Genomic DNA, 23390 nt, shown 5'->3' on the forward strand with positions numbered 1-23390 from the left:
ATGGCCTTGACAACCCGCTTGCCTTTTTCTCTACCCCCCTCCCCAACAGCCCCCAGTCCCGCTCTTGGCCTTTCCTTGCTCACCCGTGTCAGTAAGAGGACATTTGCTAACAATTAGAGGCGGGTGGGAGAGACAGCGCATATTTCGGCAGGGCTCCAAATCCTCCTCGCCTCGCGCTCCTTCTCCGGCCCGCCCACCCTAGATTTGGGGGCAGCGTCTATGGAGGGGTGAGCTTGAGGAGGAGGAGGAGGAGGAGGAGGAGGAGGCTGGCACGCAGAGAAGCCACTCGTCCTGTTTGGAAATTTCAAGGAAGTTTGTCTGGGCTCCGGCCCAAAGAGCAGAGCGAGAGAAAGAGGGAGCGTGGCGGACAACATGCCGCCTGCGTGCTGAACAGCGGTCAGAGAAGCAAGGAAGGGATGCTCGTGAGGAAAGCGCGCGAAGCCGCCGCGGGGCATTGAAGGGTGAGGACCTCAGAAAAGCCCCCGCGCCGCCTTGCCAGTCCCCCGAAGGCAGCACGTTTTGGCGGCGCGCTCCCTGGACCACGGCGGTGGTGCGGCGTCCCAACCACCCAAAGACCTCCGCTCGCTGCTGACTCTGGGTCTGGGTCGTGGCGGGGCGGGGCGGGGCGCCGCCCTAGGAACTCCCTTGCTTCCGATGAGGGTCCCCCGACTCCGGCTGCCTCCTTTGGGCCTCCAGGGCCTACTCCCATGAGGTCCAAGCGTCAGCCTCTCGCTGTTTGTTTCATCAGACGCAGCTCGGACCGGCCGGCGGGGCTCTAGACGGGAGGAGAATGAAAGGTGAGTTCCCCGCTCAGCTGGAGACCGCAGGGCAGGAGGGACACGGCAGCTGCCCCGTCACGTGGCTGTCCCTCGCCCCCTCCCTCCCGAAAACGCTCCCACCCAACCCTTGGGCTGCTCCAGTTCAGGTAGAGGCGAGCCGGTCTGCTGTCTTGGGAACCACTGTGGCTACGCTCCCACCATCCGCTTAACCAGACCGCGTCTTAAGACTCAGCCAAGTCATGTAAAACTTTGCAGATGCTCTCGCACAATGTATTGAGCTTGCTGAGTTTTAACCTTGATTAAGCTTTTGTGACTTAATGTGTTAGATGCACTAAGTTTCATTTGGTTGGTGTATGCTTTAATGTGCTATGCAAATCCAGAAAATGGGCTAATTCTGTGATCAGGTTGTGTGAATGCAGCTAGTAAACTGAAGACTAAGGAAGCAAGATAGGAACGCAAGTATCCAAAACAATGGATCCAAAACAAACACTTTGAGACAAGCACAGATATATTTCTTACGGTCTTATGCCATCTACTCATCAGATTCTAAATTGGTTATAATGTTAAAGCTTCAAAACACCCTATAACAAAATATAAAATTAAAAATACAACAGTTGTCCTCCAAGTGAAAGTCTTCCTCTTTGAATGGTCTGTGGAAGAGGACTGTTTCAGGCAATTTCTTGAAAGACAGAAGGATTGGAGCTAAGCTGCCCTCAAGGGGCAAGCTGTTCTGCAGCAAGGGGACTGCCACTGAGAAAGTCATCCCCCGGGTCCCAACCTACTTGAGCTCTTGAGGAGCGAGTACCTGTAGCATCCTCTCCTGGCTAGGCAGTGCAGGGCGTGCAAATTCTACTTGATGAAATTGGTCCTGGGAATAACCAAGACACCCAGCACCTTGAATTGAGCCCAGATGCCTGCTGGCAACCAGTGCAGCAGCTGCAAAATAGGTACTGTTCTGCTGAACCAGCTAGCCCTCATCAACAGGTGGGCAGCAGCTGAACCTTCCAACTTATCTTCAAGGGCAGCCCCCACCTAGAGAAAATTACAGTGGCCTGAGAGGCATGTTTTTTCCTTCCTGGTCCAGGAGAGGGCACAGCGGTCAAACCAGCTGAAGCTGATCAAAGGCTCTCCTGGCCACACCCTTGCCCGCCGCTCTAGCACCACACCAACCCGCTGCTCTTTCAGGGAAAGTGCGACCCCATCCAGAGCAGTAGATTATGTTTCCACGGAATCAGAAGTTTTCTGTACCAAGAGTAACTCTGTCTTGCTAGGGTTTAGTCTGACTGTTCTACCCCATTTAGACCCTCACAATCTCCAGGTAGTGGTAAGGACTTCTATTGCATCTTCTCCCTAGACTGGCTAAAGCTGGAATCATCAGTATATTGATGCTCACCAAACTCCAGACTGATGGATGACCCCTCCCAAAAGCTTCATGGAGATTTTAATATGGGCTAGAGGGTCAATCATATACCCAAAGGCACTATCTTTCCTTTCCCACCAACACTGATTGGAATTACCCCCTAAAAAGAGCAGAAGCACTTCAAAACAGTAGATATTTTAGGAGAACTTATGTTTGTGAATCTCAGGGGCAACATGTATTATAAACAATTTGATTTACAATCTTCACATCCTTTGCGGTGTGACAGAGAAGAATATTAATTCTGGATTAAAATCCCCATCATACTCAGCAAGTGGACATATTGCCTGAAGGTGATGCAAGTTGTAGTCAAACATATGAAAAGTATTAAGGGGAAAGGACTGCTGAGGCATAATTCACCAACTGAATGTTCTCCTTAACCTCCATTGAAATGAGTGAGAACTATGTAAGATCACATAAAGTGGTAACAGCCCTGCCAGAACTGACCACAATTCATGTAACCCAGTATTTTTTTTTTGCAACATTGGCAAGTCATATATCCCACTAAGAACAGCTTTCATATAACCTAGAGGCAACAGCCCTCCCCTTGTGGCCCATACTCAGTCTCTGCTCTTCCGAAGCAGACCTCTCATGTGGAGAGCCTGTACAGCTATAATCACAACAGGATTCTTTCATCACAACTTCCCTTTTGGCTTGTACAGGATTACACCTCACATGAAAATCTCTTGACCTTCTTCAGTGTGACACCCTGCCACCCGCCTCCCTTTTTAGGTACTTGAGAAGTGCTGGCAGATCCCTTCTCCATTGTCTTTTATGAAGGCTATAAATACCCCGAGTTTCTTTTCCTCTGATCATTCTCCTTCCCCTTTTCTATGCTTTTTCTGGTTTCTTTGAATCTTTTTAAAGTCTGGTGCCCAAAGCAATTGCTATATGATGAATGAGAAAGAAGGAATCTGAGAAAATGTATAATAAAAGGGAAACTAAGGGGGAAAGAAGGTGGCTGGCGTAAAGAAGAAGTAACCCACTCTTGGGTTACCAAGAGTGCTAACACATCCTCAGAGAGGCCAGTTACAACTATAGCAGTTTTCTTGCCTCCAGGCCTCAGGATGTTCCCTCCTCCACCCATTTTCCTGGTCCAACTGCAGAGATCAAAAGTACAGTTCAGATTTCAAAGAAGACAAACTTCGACAAAAACTGATTAAAGGGTTCCATTCCCCCTCCGGTTTGCAAAATGATACATTTAATACCAATGTTCATAATGGTGCAACTGAAATGAGAAAGCTGATATTTCCAGCTCCTGTTTTGAGAGCCCTGGATTGTTGCAAGCACCACTTGGGTCTTCTCTTGGGCTGGGTGAAATCAGAGCATGCACTGTGTTTTGCTTTCCTGCAACTATCTGTCATATAAAGCTGTTTTTCCCAGCCTGGTCACGCTAGCTGGAAATTATGAGAGGTGATGTTCAATACCTTTGGAAGGCATCAATTAGGGAAGGTTGAGGTAAACCAAGTTGCAGCCTCTGGATGCCAGTTCTTCTTTCAGAAGGCAATAGCTCTTTTCACTATGTCTTTGTCTTATCATATGCAGTCTGGAAAAGAAAATCCCATCCTTGTTTCTTTCTCCTCATATTTTAATATTTCTCAAGGTTGGCCTTGGTGACTTGGTTTTTGTTTTATGTACAGAGCTTTTGGCTGGAGAGAGCCTTCTTCACCTCCATCTATGATTGACAGAATATACTTTCCTCACTTTCTGAGGTAGTACATGGCTTGACTTTCTTACCAGAATTTGTTTGCTTTCTAGATGTCTGGTTAAATCATGACCTATGCTGATGGCAATAGTGCTCTGTATTTCAGAGAGAAGAAAAATGGGGGTTGATATATTAAGAGTCATTTTGTTGAGGAAAAAGGTGCCATTGATGGCTTCTTGCATCTTTGTATTCTGGATTGGAGCAGCTCTGAAACTTCTTGCTATAATTAGTATTAAGTGTAATTAGTGCTTGCTTTAATTAGTGGTCATAATCAAACTGTTAGACTTCATTCAGGAAAGCAGGTTCATGTCTCCCCTCAACCATGGAGTCACTGGGTGACTTGGGGCCAGTCACTTTCTCTGACTCAGCCCTACCTGTCTTACAGAGGTGTTCTGATGATAAACGTAGAGGATCCTCTCATGTTTGCTGTTTTGCATTCTTGCAATAAATAATGAATCTGTGAATATTCTGTCCCTCCAGAGTGGGTGCTCTTAGCATTAGCAATCAAAAAATGGTGTTCAGCTATGCCATCTTTTCCTCTTTGAATGGGGTGGGGGGAATGAAAGAAGCAATGGGAAAATACAAGAAGATAGTTTTCTGGGTGGTATGGAAGACAATATGATCTGTACTATGTTGTGAATAAGGCAGGAAATTGCATGGTAAAAGTCTCATTCAGAAGCACCAAAGAGAACAGAGAGGGAAGGTGATTGGAAAGGAGAAGCCATGATGGGAGAACTTCTTGCTCTGGTTAGGAATGGAGGGGGCTTCCCTGATGCCAATTCCACAACTGTACCAGAATCAAGAATTTCAAAGCTGAAAGCGGTCCAAATGCCATGCTCCTATAAGACAGAGCAGGAGCACTCACAGAATTCTACTAAGAGACTGCAGAAAAAAGAGCCAAGCCCAGCACTTTAAGGGAGGAAGCCAAGCTTCAAAGAAAGAGTAATGCAGTGTTTCTCAACCTTGACAACTTTAAGATGGGTGGACTTCAACTCCCAGAATTCTGGGAGTTGATGTCCACTCATCTTAAAGTTGCCAAGGCTGAGAAACACTAGAGTAATGACTCCAAGCTGAAAATCTTACTTTGTTGGATATGCCTTTCCAGCACCATTTTGTGCCAATTTTTAAGGGAATAACCAAAGGCAATCCAGATGGTGCTTCCTAGAATTCCTCTATTGCGGAAACTGCTGATGGCATAGCTTTCAAGTCCAATGCAGTTGGCTGTGATCCAAGTATTCTGTTATTTATTTGTTTATTCATTCATTGTCTTTATATATCACCTCTAAGAGCTCAAGAAAACTTACGAGAGGGCCCCCCTTAATTTTATTCAGGAAGCCTATGAAGTAGTAGGACTGAGTGTGAGCAACTGGCCTAAAGTCATCCTGTGAGTTCTCTGAACAAGGGGCAACTTCAATCTGGGTCTCCCTGGTCCTTCAACACCTTAACTCAGGAATGCACAACTTGAATCAGCTCAAGGATTTGCCCAACATACCAAGGGACAAACTTTAAAAGTGGGTGAAGCCAGGACCCATTTGGGGCTTACCTATTTGGCACTTTATCCCCCCCTTCCAAACTCCCCAAAATGCAAAAATAATTTTCAGCCCCACCAACTCTGGAGAAACAGGGGTGGGGTGTATGCAGAAGGGCAACATGCAGCCCCTGGGCCATACCGTTTGAAACTGGGCATAATAATTCTCCTTGGCTCTACTACAATGTCCTTTGCAATACTGCAAGGCATTGTGGGATGTGCTCCTGTGGAGAAGTAAAGTGTTTGGACTCATCTTACCATACTGAATCATTTTTAAGGAAAGGTCAAGATGAGTGTATCTCTACCTGGAATCTGAGCCTTGGTTATTATAGCAGCTTTTGAAGCCTGGGAGAAAGCATAAAATAAGCCCCTGGAGTGCAATGAATAGCGCTTTTGCTTGGGTTGTACAATTTGCAAAACATTGGAGAGTAGACTCTGCATCCAACCCCAATCTCCTCCGATGCCCATGTTGCACAATCCATCTTTCCAGATGATAATAATATTGTAAGAGACCACCCTATAGTTAAGGTGAGCAGATGTTTTTGAAGTGTCAAAAGAAAAGAGTTGGCTTCTTCTTTAGAAATGGGATGATTGCTAGTTTTAACCTTCAGGATTGATGAATGGCTAGCACAAACATTTATTTACATTTTTTAAACAAACAGGGCTCTAGTAATCACAGAAATCCTGCTACACAAGCTGAACTTCCCAGTATGCAAGAAGGGGTCATTTGATATTTGCTGAGATGCTAGAGTAATTCCTTTTTTGAAGATTCTGCTGTAGCTCTTCTCAACCTGGTACCTACATTTCACAATTTAGCTGGAGATTATGGGAATTCTAATCCAAGAGACCTGGGTGGGACACAAAAATGAGGAAGCCTGCTCTAAATTCTAACAAAATTTACAGGAATGATTTCATTTCTGCAAAAGGCCAGAGGAATTCTGGAAAATCTGATTAAATTTTCAGATGTTGAATAAAGATTATGGATAACTGACAAGTCTCTGGATAGAAGCTCTTCCATACAATCCCAATAGAAAATAATTACAAAAAAATCCTACTCAATTCCCATTCAGTTCAGTGGGATCTACGTAACAGAATATCCCGAGAACTACATCCATTGCCTACTCTTAGAAATTTCCATGTAATGCTCTATCAGCAATCTATTGGGCATCATATTTTTAAAAGTTTTGCATTGCAATCATAGGCTTTTACCAGAATTCAGACTATTTTATTATATTTGTGTCTGTTCTCCCATTAATATGGTTCATTGTTCAGGAGGTGAATTTGCCTTTAAAAAAACCCACACAAATGCAATCATAAATAAACCTTTCAGCACTAGGCTATTTTTATGCAATTCCAGAAGTTGGCACATTGCCCAATGACAATTTTCTGTTGACATAAGGGAGTAATTCCCAAAACAGAGAATTGCTTGCATGCATGAGAAAATCAAATAAATAAAGACAGGCTTAGTCAGCCTGACAGTATCCTTCCACTGCTTTCCTCAGATTGTCTGATTGTGAAGCCTGAGTAAGTCAAAGAGTTGGTCTCCAAAGCAGGGCCACTTCAAGACATGATGCTCCCTGCTCTAGAGGTATACCTCAGCTACCCTGAAGATTTTTTGGAGCAACAGGCTGGGATGAAGAGTGTATGATAAATCAGTAAGGATCAGAAATTTAAATTCATTTTTGAGATTCCTTCCATGACTATCTCCTTCAAACATGTGATATAACACCATGGCTAAGAAAGAAAGAAACAAGAGGCCAGGTCTGACTTGAATATTGCCTTCAATTCAACATGAATCCTGCCTCTAGTGTGAACCCACTAGAGAGTTTTGGGCAAGTCACTCCTTGTTGACCTCCCCCTCCAAGTGCCCCATGTAAAGCTCAGTTTGAAGCACTATCATAATTAAACTTTCCATAGTTATTAAAAACATTCAGGGGCATTATGTTTCTAAATTACCTAACTTTGGGTTTGGCATAGCACTCTTCAGTCAGGCTTCCGCCAAGTTCATACCAATGCAGCAGTTCTAAAAATACATTTCTTTTTCTTCTGGGTTTACCTCTTGAGAGTTGAATAAGCATATGCATTTACAAAATCATTAATTTTCAACAAGGAAAAGCCAGTTGCGGAAAGCATCTGTTGACCGCTGTTCATAAGGTCAGCAACACATATACCCAGTGATTTTGAATTAATTTTTAAAAAATCACAGACATTTAAAAAAAACCATTTTATTTTGGTAAGACGACTGAGTGCACAAAAACCCTTTTTTCAGTTTAAAACATTTTAAAAAGTGGAAAGTGTCCATGAAACATAGCAAAAAGCATGATTTGGTGTTAGTCCAGCACTGGATGTCCTGATACGTATGTAAGATATGGTTAAATTGCCTAGGGGACTCCCACCAGCTCTATCAACTCTTACATTTTGTCATTTGCCTTTATCCTTGATGGCCAAAGTCACTGCCAAATCTGTCATTCTCCTGTCATCTTGCCTAGCATGTGGCTGGCAAAGAAATCCCTGGTGTGTCTTACTCTCTTAAGTTAACCTCAGTATGCAAAAAACATTGATTCCTCATCCAGAAAAAGAAAACAAAAACAGGAAAACTGAAGGAGAACTCATTACCCCAAGAATCTTGTTCATTGGTCTTTTCCAAAACGTTTAGCAAGAAACCTCAAGAATATTGGGCCAACAGAAGTATCTTGGAGAGATACTAAAAGTACAAACAGATTGAAAAGTTTGGACAAATATAAAAGCCCAGAAAATTCTTGGTGGCTTGATAGAGCTATTTATAAATGATAGATCAGGCCCATTTGTTGCCCAAAAGTCTTGCAGGATTGCCAAAGAAAGGGGGGGGGTGCTTCTTTGGGCTATACCAATTACCATCCTGGGCTATACCAATTAACCAGAAAAATGGGGGGGGTTAAGGAAATATATGTGGCAAACCCCATCTATGGCCTTGTGGCAGACCCCATAAAAGTAACTTTTTTTCAGAGCAATCTAATCCATGTGTACTCAAAAACACATCTGATAATATTCAGCAAGACAAACTTCCAAGGGGAATGATACACGATTACAGCCAAAGTGACTGTTACAGTGGAAAAATAATATAAATGAAATCATGGCAATAAAAATAAAATACTGCAATAAAAAGGAAAAGAGGACCAATAAAATGGCAGATTTAAATACAGGCTAGAGAAAACTTTTGAAATGAGGACAAAGCAAATCTAACTATAGCTTGAAAAGATTCTACGTGCAATCAAGGAGTGATGAGATGAACCTAAGAATCACACTGGTTGCACTATCAGAAAGAAATTGCCAAGGAAGATAAATAGCCCACAGCCTGTGTTCACTCATGCCAAACTGGGAAGACTGAAGGACCGCCTCGCCCCCACGATTTCAACCCGTCCCACCTGATCTCACAGAGAGGGCATGCTCCGGATCCCCGCGGTAAAAGAACTCCGATTAGCGGGGTCCTTCTCTGCTGTAGCCCCCGCCCTTTGGAACATCTTGCCCCCAGAGGTGAGACAGGCCCCCTCACTCCAGGCCTTTTGGAGGGATTTGAAGACCTGGCTCTGCCATCTGGCCTGGGGCGGGGAGGGAGGTTGTCAGAAATGGGGTTGGCTGGCCCCTTAGCGCCCTGGTGTGGCCCCTATCGGCCTCTTGGATTTTTTAGCCTTTTTATCTTTGTAATGTCTGGTTTTTATAACTTTTAATTGTATTTCTGATTTTAGTTTGTTGTAAGCCGCCCAGAGTCCCCCGTTGTGGGGAGATGGGCGGGGACAAGTCTATTAAATAATAAATAAAATAATAAGACCACTCACTGTCTCCTGTTGTCCAGCTAATCAGCCATAAACTAGATGGCAGGGAATAGTTTCGTAACAACAGTACACAATCAGCAGTAGGGAAATAGCCATCCTGATCAGATCCCTCCAAGGAATGGAGATTTAACTTTGCTACTCGGTGATCCATTGGAAGTGTTATGCACTGAAGAGAAATGTATAACTTGGTTCTGGGAGCCTAACAGACTGGACATAGTCTGCTCATATGTATTGCTCGGTCACCTTTTAGGAACAGTTCCCATCCTTGAATATTGCATTCATTCCCTAAGCCAAGGACGAATAGTGCCAACACATGACTTCTTATGCTCAGAAAGAAATTACATTCAGGGAAGTGAGAAAGTCCCACTTGGAAGGGGGCATTTAGGCCACTAATTCACACTATCAGCAAAACTGGGATTTTGACTCCTTTAAGAGGCCCACAGAAATGTACTCCATTCCACCAAAAACAATTTCTTTTTAGCAGCTGCTGTGAATTTTCAAAGACATTCTCAGTTTCAGTGCATTAGTCTTTCTCTGCACTTTCTCTGGTGAACCTCAGGAGAGAAGAAAGCACAACAATCTGAAATAGATGTCTCTGCTATTTGTACAATAAATTAAACAGGCAACCAAGCAGAAGTATTACAAAGCTATTTAGGCAATGCTCATAATACAATAGATGTTACAATCTTAAAGCATACACAGGATGTTTTCCCAACTAATGTTGCTTCATCCAGTTAGATGGTGACTCTAGCTAGAGATCAGAGCCAGATAAACACAGCGAGAGGAATAGATGCAAATTCAGCAAGTGAATTCCTCTGAAGATTTGAGTTTCTTGGGTTGTTGCTTTTATGCTTTTTTCCCAGGCTCTGGTGATCCTGCCCTCTCAGTGCTAACTGGTCCAGAGCTCACGATAAGCTGGCACTTCCGATTTGCTCAGGGTCCTCGAGTTACACTGACTGTTATACTAATTCTGGCTGGTGATTGGCTATCTCTCTCAGGCGATCCAGAACCTAGATCTGGCTCATTCTGATACTGTCCTCAGATCCTTTTCTCTAGCTTGATCCTTGCTGATAATGTAAGGTCCCACCCGGTCTCTATCCGTTCATCCGTCATCTTTGGTGCCTCTGTTGGGCGTTCCAGTAAGCAGTTTACATCATTTTCCCCTCCCAGCTTACTATGTCTCTCAAGGCCTTCTTGCTCACTTACTGAATAAACAAATTATATTACTATGGCCTGTCTGCTTTTATGATGTACTGAAGCCTAAAACAATTTTCAGGTCTCCATTTTTGTTCCAAAATCTCCGTCTTTAATCCTACTTATAAAGTACAGTAATCCCAAGCAGTAATTCATATACTATGCTCAATAGTGTTTCTGACTAACATGGTACAAATGTGTGATTACACTGTGCATATTCCAGGCATGTTGGTGTGTCCCTGCTGCAAACAGCATTAGGACATTGTTACTGAGTGAAATGACTTTAGGGAGGGAGAAAAGCTGCACCTCTCCCCACCCACCATCAGACACAATCACTGGGAAAGAGAACTGCATGTGGGTATATGTATGTACGAATAAATGTCTGAGCATGGTATTGGTGCAACAATGCACTAATGACCCTAATGGAACCCAGTAGGTTGCATAGATAAGTTAAGACAAAGTTGTGTTTTGATAATCCCATGCCAAATTGATCTGGCTCTGGAACAGTAGCCAATAATTATGCAAGAGGAGCATGGAGGAAGTAATGCTCTCTCATTATTTGGCATATCTATCCCTGCCATTTGGTATATCATGCAGGCCATTTTAATTGCTATGACGAGCGAGTTGTTGATAGTCTTATCCTTATACAGTGGTACCTCGGTTCACGAACTTAATTCGTTCCGCGACTCTGGTCACGAACCGAATTGGTCGTGAACCAAATCAAATTTTCCCATAAGGTTCAATGTAAATACGGTTAATCCGTTCTGACCCCTCCGAATTTGGTCGCCAACCGATTTTTGGTTGCGTCCCGAATCAAATTTCCCCATAAGGTTCAATGTAATTATGGTTAATCTGTTCTGAACCATATGTTGTTGTTTTTTTAAACCGCAAAAATATGACACAAAATACAGCACGAAGAGAGAACGCTAACCTTGCTCGACGCGACTTCTGGCGGGGAGGACAGGAAGGCGGGCGGGGAGGCGGATATTGCTTGGAGGGAGAGTCCCCCTCCCTACAGGAAGCCGTGACCACATGTCACGGGAGGGAAAATGGTCGCGGATCCTGTTTGTAACCCGATCCGGCATTCGCGAATGGAGGCAAAATTTTGCGAACGGAGCTGTTCGTGAACCGAATTGTTCGTGAACAGAAGCATTCGTGAACTGAGGTACCACTGTACTCTCTTTTCAGTGGTTTTAAAATTCTGATCAATGAGCCCTAGAACATTGCACCATGGGGTGCTTCTACGTATGGCACCTCCCTGCCAGGCAGCCAGTCAATCTGTGCCCTTTCACTTAACTTGACCTCCCAGTTTTCTGTTCCTCCCCACAATAAATACTCAGACTGGGTTCATATGACATGCTTAATCCTGTATTAGGTAAACAAAGCCAGTTGCTGGTGTTCACATAACATGGGATGCCCAAACAAGCATGTTACTAATTGACCCAATATGTTAAGACAAGACTTTCCCATAATGTGCTAAATAACACAGCACCCTTTCAGCCTAGTCTAGGCACAAGTTCTGGTGCCATGGAGCAGGCCCAATCCTTAATGGGATGCTCTGAGGGAAATATTTCCCCCTTGTTGTCCTCCCACAATAAATAAATAAATATAAATATTGCTGTTCTGGCACTTGGAGGACAAAATTGCCATTATGTTTACAAGGTATATACTAGTGGCAAACTGAGTGAAAATAAAGATATTGAAGTCAACCTGGTTTCCTTCTTCAGATGGGTCAGACTATACCTGCCATTGTCTTCAGCAAGAATGGCCAACTGCTTGCTGCAAAAATGATAGCAGCCTTAATCCCTCCATCTGAAGAGCATCTGATCAGAGATGGCTGACAGCATTTTCATCTGTCTGGAAAGGAGCAGCTATGCAGACATGAGCCTTAATTGTTACCTTCAAGCCATAGCTAAGGCCAATCTCTCTTTTTGTAGCTATTGGTTACTTGAACTCTGCCTATTTTGATTACACACACATGACCCTCTCATCGTGCCCCAGACATACTCATGCTTTCTAATAGTGCTATAAGTCTGTTGATGGCACCTGCGTTATTTAATAAACCATGTTAACCTCTTTGGCCAAAGACACCCAAGATGGCATCCAATAAAAGCCAAATATAACAGGTCTAGACAAAAAACCAGCAACGTTTAGATGCTTTTTTGGCAATTTTTGATACTTAAACACCATCTTCTTTTAAATTTATTTTTATATTTTAGAAGAGGACCTCCCTGGAGAAGACGACGAAATGCCTTCCTTCAGATACAGACCAAATGGTAAGGGCAAGTTAAGCCTGGCTGGGTTGTCTCCTCCCCCATTGGCCTTCCTTCTCCACTTCATTTCAGGACCGGAAAATATTGGAAAAGTCTCCTGGGTTCCCCTTGGTTCTCCAAAAGCACTCTTCCATCCCTGAGGACTGTATTCTATTTTAATCCACAACCTCTGGTCTCACATCCCCTTCTCTGTGGGGTATATCCCATCAACCAGAGTCATATGAGTGAAGTCAAAAGCTGAGCTCAGCCCCAGATATGCTAGGTTCTCCATATGTACTTCATTCCTTGCAGGCCGGATGAGGACCAACTGCAGCCAGTGCGAGAAAAACCTAACTCTACAGACTTCTGTGAAAGTGTTGTATGTCTTTGTTGTCTTGCTGGTAATGGCAGTGGTGGTGCTGTCAGCTTTAGGTGAGTAAGAAACTATTCATTTCTTTGTGTGTTTATTAGGTCACCCAACTCCATAATAATGCTGGGTAGCTTGCAATAGTAAAAACTATACAAAATTTGTAAACAAAGCAGAAAGAAGACAAAAGATCCAACTCAGAAGAGACAACCATCCAACTTAGAAGAGAAAACTCCTATGAGAGGCTTACCACCCATCTTAACCCAAGGCCTGGGGGAAAAGCCATATTTTTAATGACTTTTTAAATGAAGGTGATCTAATCTAATCTCTCATATTAATCTCTGGGGGAATCCTGTTCCAGAGACCAGGCACACTGACAGAGAAAGCCCAGTTCTTGCGTCCCATTAGATTATAATCAGCACTTTGAATTGCACCTGGAAGCTAAGTGACAGGGCCATTACTACCCATGCCACTGCATTCTGGACCTGAATGCTGAAACTACTGAGTGGTCTTCAAGGGCAGCCTTATGAAGAGGGCATTGCAATAATCATGATCAGGGCATGAGTGACTGTCTGGAGGGCCTACTGATACAAGAACAGGCACAAGTGATATAGAAGATGAACCTGTGTGGAGGTCTTCCTAGCCACAACTGTCACCTGCTCTTTGAGCAGGAGCTATGAATCCAGGAAAATAATAATAATAATAATAATAATAATAATTATTATTATTATTATTATTATTATTATTATTCCCCCAGTGAGGCACAACCTTGATATGGTTGTAGGACTTGCATGCTCCACGGAGGATGAGAGCTATGCCAGAGGTTCAACCATACTGGACAGGTCTCATCAGAGGAGCCAGACAAAGAGTGTCTCTCCCATAAACAATATAGTGAGACGTAATTTACAGAAACTTATACCAGATAGGTTGTTGACCAGGTCAATGAGGACTGCGCTAGTTGTTCTAGTTTCTAGACAACTGGTGACAAGTGGGCTACAGGACTCAGGACTGTTGGTGAGAAACCAGGGCCAGCAGGTCGCAAATATATGAAGACTGAAAACAAAGAAATAATGATCTACCTAGTACACCATGAAGGCTTACTGGATACTGAAGAGACCAAACTGGCCTACAAGAAAGACCAAACGAAGAATAGAAAAGAGACATGGCAAGGCAAAGTGTTACATGGCCAGTACACACACACACACACACACACACACACTAGTAGGCAAAGCAGATAACAACAAGACCTGGCAATGGCTAAGAGCAGGAAAGTTGAAGAAAGAGACAGAGAGACTAATTCTAGTTGCACAAGACCAAGCCTTAAGAACAAATGGATAGAAATGCAGAATTGAGAAGACAGCAACAGATAGCAAATGCTGCCTCTGCAAAGAAGCTGAAGAAGCAGTGGACCACCTAGTTAACTGCTACAAGAAGATCGCACAGGCTGACTACAAGCAATGGCATGACAGAGTAGCAATAACTGTGCATTGGAATATCTGCAAGAAATACCATTTGCCTTCAAGCAAGAACTGGTGGGACCACCAAACAGAAAAAGTAATGGAAAATGAAGAAGCTAAAATGCTCTGGGAATTTAGAATTCAAACAGACAAGCACCTGCCACATAACACTCCAGATTTAACAATTGTTGATAAGAAAGACAAAAAAGTCTGGATAACGGACATTGTAATATCTGGAAAATGCAGAATAGAAGAGAAAGAACTGGAGAAACTCACAAAATACAAAGACCTGCAAATAGAAATAGAACAACTGTGGCAAAAGAAAGCAGAGATAATACCAATAGTAATAGGCAGCTTGGGTGCAATCCCAAAACATCTGGAGCACCAATTGAAGACCATTAACACTGACAAAATCACCATCAGTCAATTGCAAAAGACAGCTTTACTTGGAACAGCTTACATCCTGTGACAATACCTTTAACATCATCAAACAACATCTGCCTATCCCAGGTCCTTGGGAAGGACTTGATAGGTGGATAAAAATGCCAAATTCAGTCTAAACATCTGGCTGACTGTGCAACCAACAATAATACTTTATTAAACTTGTATGTTGTCTGACTCTCAACGACTCTGAAGGGCTCATAACAATTAAAGAAATTACAATAAAATCAATAAAACTTAAAAAATAAAGATAAAAGATGGCAAGCATTATAACATGAGGGGTCTCATTCTTCCTCACCAAAGGCCTGGATGAAGACCCAGGTCTTCATGGCCCTTCTAAATTTCCTGAACATCTGGATCTCATGAGGAACCTAAACTTTCCCAAGATGGAGGGAGCAATAAATATATAAAATATAAATAAATATCCCTTTCAAGAGACAATCAGTTGTTAATACCAGGCCAAGTGGAAATTGCACCCTAAAAAAAGCAACTGTCCCACAGATATTCACAGAGTCCTGTCTTTCCTTTTGGCCTCAGTTTGACCCAGTTGCAGCTGGCCATTAGAAACATTTCCCCCTTGTGAGCCAAGCTTTCAGGGAATGTATGATGGAAGGTAAAAAGTTGCCCGTTCGTATATTAGATCCTAGGAGGAAATAGACAGGGACAGAATGAACACAACAGAAGAAACACCAATACCACTGCTGGAAACTGGGCAATATTTTAGTTCTGAAACAGCTTGTTATGTATTAAAAGAGCCCTGACATACTTTCTGTATAGTCACTCTATAGGGCTACCAGCTCTGGGTTGCAAAAATCCAGACAACCTGCAACAAAGATATACAGAAAGCTCTAACTGTGATGCCACAATGTGTTTGTCAGATTTTTAAAGCCCAGAGATTGTCACCCTATGCAAGCCCAGAAAATAGCATTCAGGGCACTCAGCAGCATCTGCAGGAAACTGCAATGACACCTAAAAGACAATGTGCATGTGGTTTTGAAGAACTGGAGTCTGAGAAAGGGATTTATTTATTTATTCAGCTTGTATGCTGCCCATCTCCCCCACGGGTGACTCTGGGCGGCTCACAATAAAAAAGAAAAAATACAATTCTCCCCAAGATGGCTAAAAACTATAAATAATTTAAAAACGTATTAGAAATACCCTAAAAAACCTCTAATTTTGGCCCTATAAAAACCTGTAAGATGCTGGGGGGGGGGGCAACCCATCATCCCACCAGCCATCTCCACAGGTGCGGGCCCCCCTCTGGCCCCCAGGCCTTCTGGCAAAGCCAGGATTTAATACCTTTCCTGAAGGCCATGAGGGAGGGGGCAAACCGGACCTCAGGAGGCAGGATGTTCCATAGGGTGGGCACTGCATTTAGCTGAGTGGATCGATGTGGGAGCTGTAAACTACTCCAAGAACATAATGTGAGGAGCCAGACCTTCCTGGGAGCAGGGATCCTTTCAATCACATGCATTAAGCTAAGCATGGACTGGTCAGTTTCAAGTCTTCATAATCTCTAGATGGAGCTGTCCACCAATCCATTTAAACAAGAAAAAAATGGCAGTGGAATCTAGAGTTTCAGTCCGTCTTCCAGCCAAAAGAGGACAGAGGGGCGAGTGAAGAGGTCAGGGACCAGATTGAAGGTGATAGTCCTATAGGAAGTTGGCAGATCCAGCTGGTGCCAGAAAATTGATTGATTAGGAAATATCCTGGAAATATTTTCACCTCTATGAAGCGGATTTTTAAACAGTCAAATTCAAGAAATCTGATTTGATGCCATAAGTCTTCATCCCCTTCAACATTTGTTCCTCATTGGTAGGACTTATCCATATGAAATGACTTATCTCAATGGAGATGTACATTGAGTAAGGATCAAATGAGCAGCTGGCTGGGAAGAACCAGAAGGATATGGTGAATTGCAAACTAAACATGAGTCAGGAAAATCGTGCAGTTGCCAGGAAAAGGGAGTGTTTGTGGGGATGTATTGGCCAAAGAACTTGACATTGTTCCGCTTCGCTTAGCACTTGATGGAGGAAGCAACTCTGCCCTTGAAGAAAAAGAAAATAAAATTAAGTGAGCTGATCTATCTGTATTAGAGAAGGGAGAAAGTATACATTGTTGCAGCATAAAAGAAGATTAACCAGGCTCCCTGAACTTCCAACTTCTTATCAGTAGATCAGTAGACTAAAATCTCATTGATACATTGATATTCCATTTTAATTGGGCATATCAAAAAGTAATCAATGACTTAAAGCAAGGGCAGGGCCTTTTTGATGGCTGAGGACTGCACTTTGAGGGGGTCTTTGGGGGGGATGGAGTTTTTTTAAAGCTATGCTAGGCTTATTTGGGACTTGCAATTTTCATTATATGTTTCCTGCATCAAGATGCCAGAAAAACACTTTCATCAGTTATATTCAAGGAGGACTCTAGGAGCCACAAGAAGGGGGATGACAAGTAGCCAACCTGTGATTTAAAGGACATTTCCTAATTTTGAACTACTGTGACACTCATCTCAGTAATGAGAAGATCTGGAGGCAAAGCACATATGTGGATTTGGGTTCTTTTAATATTTGTGCAGATTTATAAATCTGTTAGTGGCAAAATGATGATATAACAGTAAGCATTCCAGCAAGCAACCAAAACTCACTGCTCTTACATCCAATCTGTGGGACTGATTTCTCAAACATTTGTCCTTCAGATGTGTCATATTGCAAATCCCATAATCCCCATTCATATTTTCCTTCCCAGAAAGATCCCCATCACTAAGGGCCATTAATTTGTAACTTTTCTAGCACAGGACATACTTGAAAACTCCTAGCCAAGATTGTTAAGGTGATTTTGCACATGTTATTTTGGACTGGCCCTCTCCTATTTAAGATTTGCATCACTGTTTGGCTTGTGGTGTAATAGGAAATGAACAAACACAATTAAAAACCTCTTAGCTGGTGTTTTCTTTCATCTTGGAATGTTTTCTGCTGCCCAACCTCCAGTTATTCACCTTCAGTTGATGATGACTATGCAGTTGTAATGATGAGTTCAGAGCAATCACATGCTGATTCATTTTTCATGCTTTTCTTGCAGTTTTCAAGAAGGTGGGATCAATAGCTGATGAATTTAACTCAACTCAGACATACTATGAAAAGACGATTGTGTCAGTCCAGGAGAATCTTCAGGAACTGGGTAAGAATGATGTTGCTAGTCTGGTGTTTTTCATCCAAAACATAGGAAAGTTACCTTCTAATCAGTTCCATCCAGTTTAGTTCCCATACTGATAAGGTACCCAGTTCATTTCCTGCAGGGGATTGACCCTGATATCTCTTCCAAGAAAGGCATGCACTCCAACACAGAGCTGCAGATTCCATTCATATTGCAGGATCGGAGAACCTCTGATCCTCCAAATGATGCTGAATTACAACTCCCAGATGATCTGTCCCTAATTGGTCCTTCTGGTCTTTCAACAGTGCGCTCATTGCAACTATGACTGAGTCCATCCATCTTGCTGCTAGTCATCTTTTTCTTTCCTTTCCTTCCACCTCTTCCAGCATTAGAACCTCCTCCAGAGAACTAGGTATTTGCATAATGTGTCCAAAGTAGGTTTATTTGAACCTGGTCATTTGTACCTCAAGTGAGAACTCTGGGTTCATATGTTCAGTGATCCACCTGTTTGTTTTCTTGACTGTCCACAGTATTCAACATGGCATCTAAATATCTTTTCCAAGGCCTTCATGGCTGCTCTACCAAGTGCTAATCTGCAGCATATTTCTTGACTGTTCCTTTCCTGTTGATGGTTGATCCTAAAAGGCAGAAGCTATCCACCACTTCAGTATGGACAGGAGAATAAATTCTCACTTATTTTCTCTTTCAAAGCAATTATTTTCATTGAGTGGGGAGTTTCTATTGAGTCTTTCTAGCTTCAGAGAAACTGTCTTTTCATGCCTGCAGCAGGGAGTTAAAAACTTAAGCAACCCCTTCCCACATGCTGTAACTCATGCATCATGTACATTCACACAGAGGCTAGTAAGGATGATCAGGTTGTTTCCCATTCTTTTATTCTTCTTACATTTGCTGATAAGAAAACAGAAGAACCTGTTAGACAAAGGAATAGGCACAATATACAAAAGGCGGCAAACAAAGCTGCTTTTGGAGATCAACCTGAAAATTAGCTGTTGTTCAGGAGAGATTGCTTGCCTAAATATGCTTTCTCTCTGTTTTTCTTCTTATTTCATCCAGTCATAAGCATCCTGTAGAACAGGGTTCCTCAACCTTGGCAACTTTAAGACAGGTGGACTTCAATTTCCAGAATTCCCCAGCCAGCAATTCTGGGGAATTTTGGAAGTTGAAGTCTAGCCATCTTAAAGTTGCCAAGGTTGAGGAACCCTGCTGTAGAAGTCAAGAAGATTTCATGGAATTTGCCTCCCTGACTCACCCCCACTTTTATCTCCATCTAGTTTTGTTCCCCATTTCCCTTTCCTTCTCATCCCAGTATAACTACACCTTCCCCTGATCTGCTTGCACCCTGTTTCGTCTTCTCCATCTTATTGTTTCTGCTGGAAGAAGGGAGAGGAATGTGCATGTGTTTCTATGATGATGGTTTCTCTGATATTTCTGAAACTGGTTGGTATATGAGGATTGTGGATCAACTGATCCACAACTGATTTACACACAACTGATTTTAATTAGTAGTTATTACTCTTGGTTGTTGTTCTGGCTTTCCCATTTTGGAGATTATGACTTCTCATGAGATACATATCCATACATACACATTTATGACACATGGACACAATTCCAATTGGAGTTGGCATCTTATATAGGACAATTGGGATCGGACAACACTGCTGAGGTTTTTTACTCTTCCTTGGGGGTTTCAGGTTAAAATTTGGGGTCATGTATGATAACATGCTAGTTAGCTACGTAGAGTAGCATAAGAAAAATCATCCCAGTTCCCAGGCAAGCTTCTGCATACCCTTGGCTTTACATTGATTGATTGATTGATTGATTGATTGATTGATTGATTGGATTTATATGCCATTGAATCATATAGCCTCGTGGCAACTCAAAATACACGATGATAAGTCCTGTCATAAAGAGCAATTTAGAAACATGGTGGCTGGAACTTGTTTTGCAATGGCCCAAAAAATGTTTTAAGTTCAACTGAATTTCCATCAGGCAATTTTCAATCATGAATTTGCAAATGTTCAAATTTAAGATTAAAAGGGAAATAGATGAATACTGTACACTACCGTATCTAAATGTGGAAGTCTGCATCTAGGATACATGTGAATCACAAGTGTGTGTCACTGGGCAAATAGTTAACACTTTTTTCCAGTGAGTGAGTAAGAACTTTACAAGCATCTGCAAACAATCAGCATTTCTCTGATTCACTGGCAGGAAAATGATGAAAATTAATCTAGCACTCCTAAGCATATTTACAAACAGAAATAAGAAGTACCAATGAATTCAGTGAGGTTTTTTCCTGGGTAAGTGTGATCAGGGCTATACTTTTAGCAAATGCTTCTAGCCATCTAGGAACCCACCCACACAAAATGTTTGTTGGCAGGGAGTTGTAAATCATAATGAAGCATAGCTGTACATGCAGAAGTTGTTTTAGGTATAATTAATCATAGTTAAACTGCACTGAACACAATCTAGCTCAGTGACTAGTAATTTAGAGGGGCTCTTAATCCCCAGAGGTTTAATTATCATCATCAACTACAACATAAACATTGTTATTGTAGCAACATAATGCTATCAATGCACATTACTTATTTTAGAAAACAGATTCTTGCTGTAAAGAAATTATCATTTGTAATTTGATGAAAGTTAGATGATAAAGGGAAAGACTGGGAGGTAGGAGTAAAGAGGGAAATAACACAATTTTCATATAAAAGAAAATTTCTCATTTCTTAGGTATTAGCAGATCAAAATGATGGGAAGAGAAGAGGGATCCAGATCAAGACCTTGTAGCAAGAGATTAACCAGTGCCATTTTCTCAATGGACACCCTCCTCCCAGCTTTTTGCATTCTGGGTTCAGAAAATCCTTTAATGGGTCATCCCCAACCCAATGTTTCCAGCTGTGTTTAACTACAGCTTACATCATCCTCAAACAGCAAGACCATGCTTCCTGGGATGATGTGATTTGTAGATCATCACATCAGGAAGCTATCCTGGATCACTGTAACTTAAATTCTGCACCAGGTAAAACTGGATGCTATAACATGTCTTCATACTTGTGCAAGCACATAATATATTCTGCATAATTTTGTCATAGGAAGGAACCAAGTGTAATCAATTATTGCTTAAACATCAACATTATAATAGTGTTATCAACTAAACTGTTATGCTTCTGCCCCCTCATCCAGATCAGAAATCAGTGGACAACTGCTCCTTCTGTCATGATACAGGACAACTCGGACAGGAAATTAGCAAATTACAGAAGGAACTGGAGGAGATTCAGAAGAAGCTCTTGGCCCAGGAAGTATTACTTGATCGAGCTGGACAAGCCCACCAGCAGCTTTCATCTTCCAGCAGCAAGATCACTGATGAGGTGGACAGTTGCTTCTCTGCTGTTCAGCAGGTCAACCAGAGTTTGAGCCTCTTCCTGGCTCAAGTGAGGGGCTGGCAGGCTGCCACTTCTGAGCTAGGCAACTCACTCAAGGAGCTAACACAAGAACACTTTGATGTTGAAACTGCTATGCAGCAGATAAATTTTACCAGTGGGCAGACCTCAGACTGGATCCAGACCATCCAGAGAAAGACAAATGAGGAGACCCTGACACTACAGAAGATTGTGACTGAATGGCAGAACTATACCCGGCTGTTTGGCAGCTTGAGGGCCACCTCTTCCAAAACAGGTGAGCTGGTAAAGAATGTCCAAACTAACTTAGGTATTGCCTCGCAAAGGATCAGCCAGAATTCAGACAGCCTGCATGACCTTATACTCCAAGTAACAAGTTTACAGTTGCAGCTGGACAACATCACCTCCTTCCTGGATGACCATGAGGAGAACATGCATGACTTTCAGTACCATGTCCAATACATGCAAAACCGGACAGCTGAGCACTTTCAGACCTTAGAAGGCCGCATGACATCCCATGAGATTGAGATCAGCACCATCTTCACCAATATCAATGCCACTGATAGCCATGTTCACAGCATGCTCAAGTACCTGGATGATGTGCGACTCTCTTGCACACTGGGCTTCCACACACATGCTGAAGAACTTTACTACCTGAACAAATCAGTCAGTCTCATGTTAAGCACCACAGATCTTCTGCGGGAGCGTTTTAGCCTGCTCAATGCCCAGTTAAACTTTGACATTCGCAACCTTTCTATGGTCATGGAAGAGATGAAAGCTGTTGACATCCGACATGGGAAGATCCTGAGGAACGTCACCATCTTACAAGGTAAACAGATGGCAGGGTTGGGTTTCCAGGTGAATATCTCCCAAATAAAAGCATCCAAATGTAGAATCATTTCATCTTGTTTAATGGAAATATGAAAATGTGGGAAAGTCTATTATTAATTTCTCAGAAATATATTTTTTTCTGAATAAAAGCCCTCATAAACTAAAATACCAGGTAAGTTTGAGCTTACCTGGGGAAGCTTGTAAATAGAAAGTCTACAAAAGTTTTAAGTTCTAAAAGCAAACAAAGAGGATACCCAGAATGACCAATTAGGGAATTAAAAAAAAAAGAAATCTGTCACGGTTACTTGCCTAGTTATGGAGAAGAGTTTCCATGTAATGATTTACAATTCTGATGTGAATGAATTAGTGAAGAGAGCAGGAGGCAAAGGTTAAAGAGGAACTTATTCAAAATGATTCTTTTTGTTTCTCCCTCACAAATTTGGACAATGTTTTTCCAAAAAACCCCATGTCCACACACAATATCTGTCTTTACCCATAGCTAAATTGGTATTTTTACCATGGTCTATTAAATAAGCCATTATGCATTGGTTTGCATATAATGCTGTGCTACAATAAGTGGATCCTATAGCTTTATAAGTGAGAAGCAGTAAATCATCTTGTGGCTTAGTGTGATGTCTGAACCCAACTAACACATTAAATCTCTACCAGACCTGGCTGCATTGGTTTGCAAGCAAGGGAGGTCTGGTTGAATTCACACATTGGGTTAAACCCCAAATTAATTTGTTTGGTCTTTTAATTTAGAACAATGTATGAACACAGGTTTTTTTATTTGTAAGATATAGTTTATGGCTTAGCATTATGTATGAATCAAGCATCTTGCCACACTGCTGAAACAAACTATAGCTCGTCGCAGTTTGTGAGGCCATCTCTTGTGATTAACCAGTGGAGCAAATTCTGTGCCCCTTTACTTGGAAATAAGCCCTAGCAAACTCAATAGGACATTTCCAAATGAATATGCATAGAATTGGACACTTCCCTGTGTCAGTGCAGTCGAAGAAGAAAAAAATTGCA

At 42.3% G+C, this 23390-nt stretch overlaps 1 protein-coding gene across 1 annotated transcript in view; it reads left to right on the forward strand.

Moving 5' to 3' along the window:
* SCARA3 (scavenger receptor class A member 3) overlaps positions 1–23390 on the forward strand; it is a 29087-nt gene continuing 5697 nt past the window's right edge. The window contains exons 1-6 of the mRNA XM_088152555.1: positions 1–87; positions 203–461; positions 12655–12711; positions 13000–13119; positions 18034–18132; positions 21313–22356. Of these exons, the coding sequence (XP_088008681.1) occupies positions 1–87; positions 203–461; positions 12655–12711; positions 13000–13119; positions 18034–18132; positions 21313–22356 (1666 nt within the window). The remainder of the gene's footprint in view (positions 88–202; positions 462–12654; positions 12712–12999; positions 13120–18033; positions 18133–21312; positions 22357–23390) is intronic.

This window comes from Python bivittatus, unplaced genomic scaffold (genome assembly GCF_059951505.1).
Source record: "Python bivittatus isolate LINGU-HERP-01145 unplaced genomic scaffold, Pbiv_v1 ctg000690_np1212, whole genome shotgun sequence".
NCBI classification, from domain to species: domain Eukaryota; kingdom Metazoa; phylum Chordata; class Lepidosauria; order Squamata; family Pythonidae; genus Python; species Python bivittatus.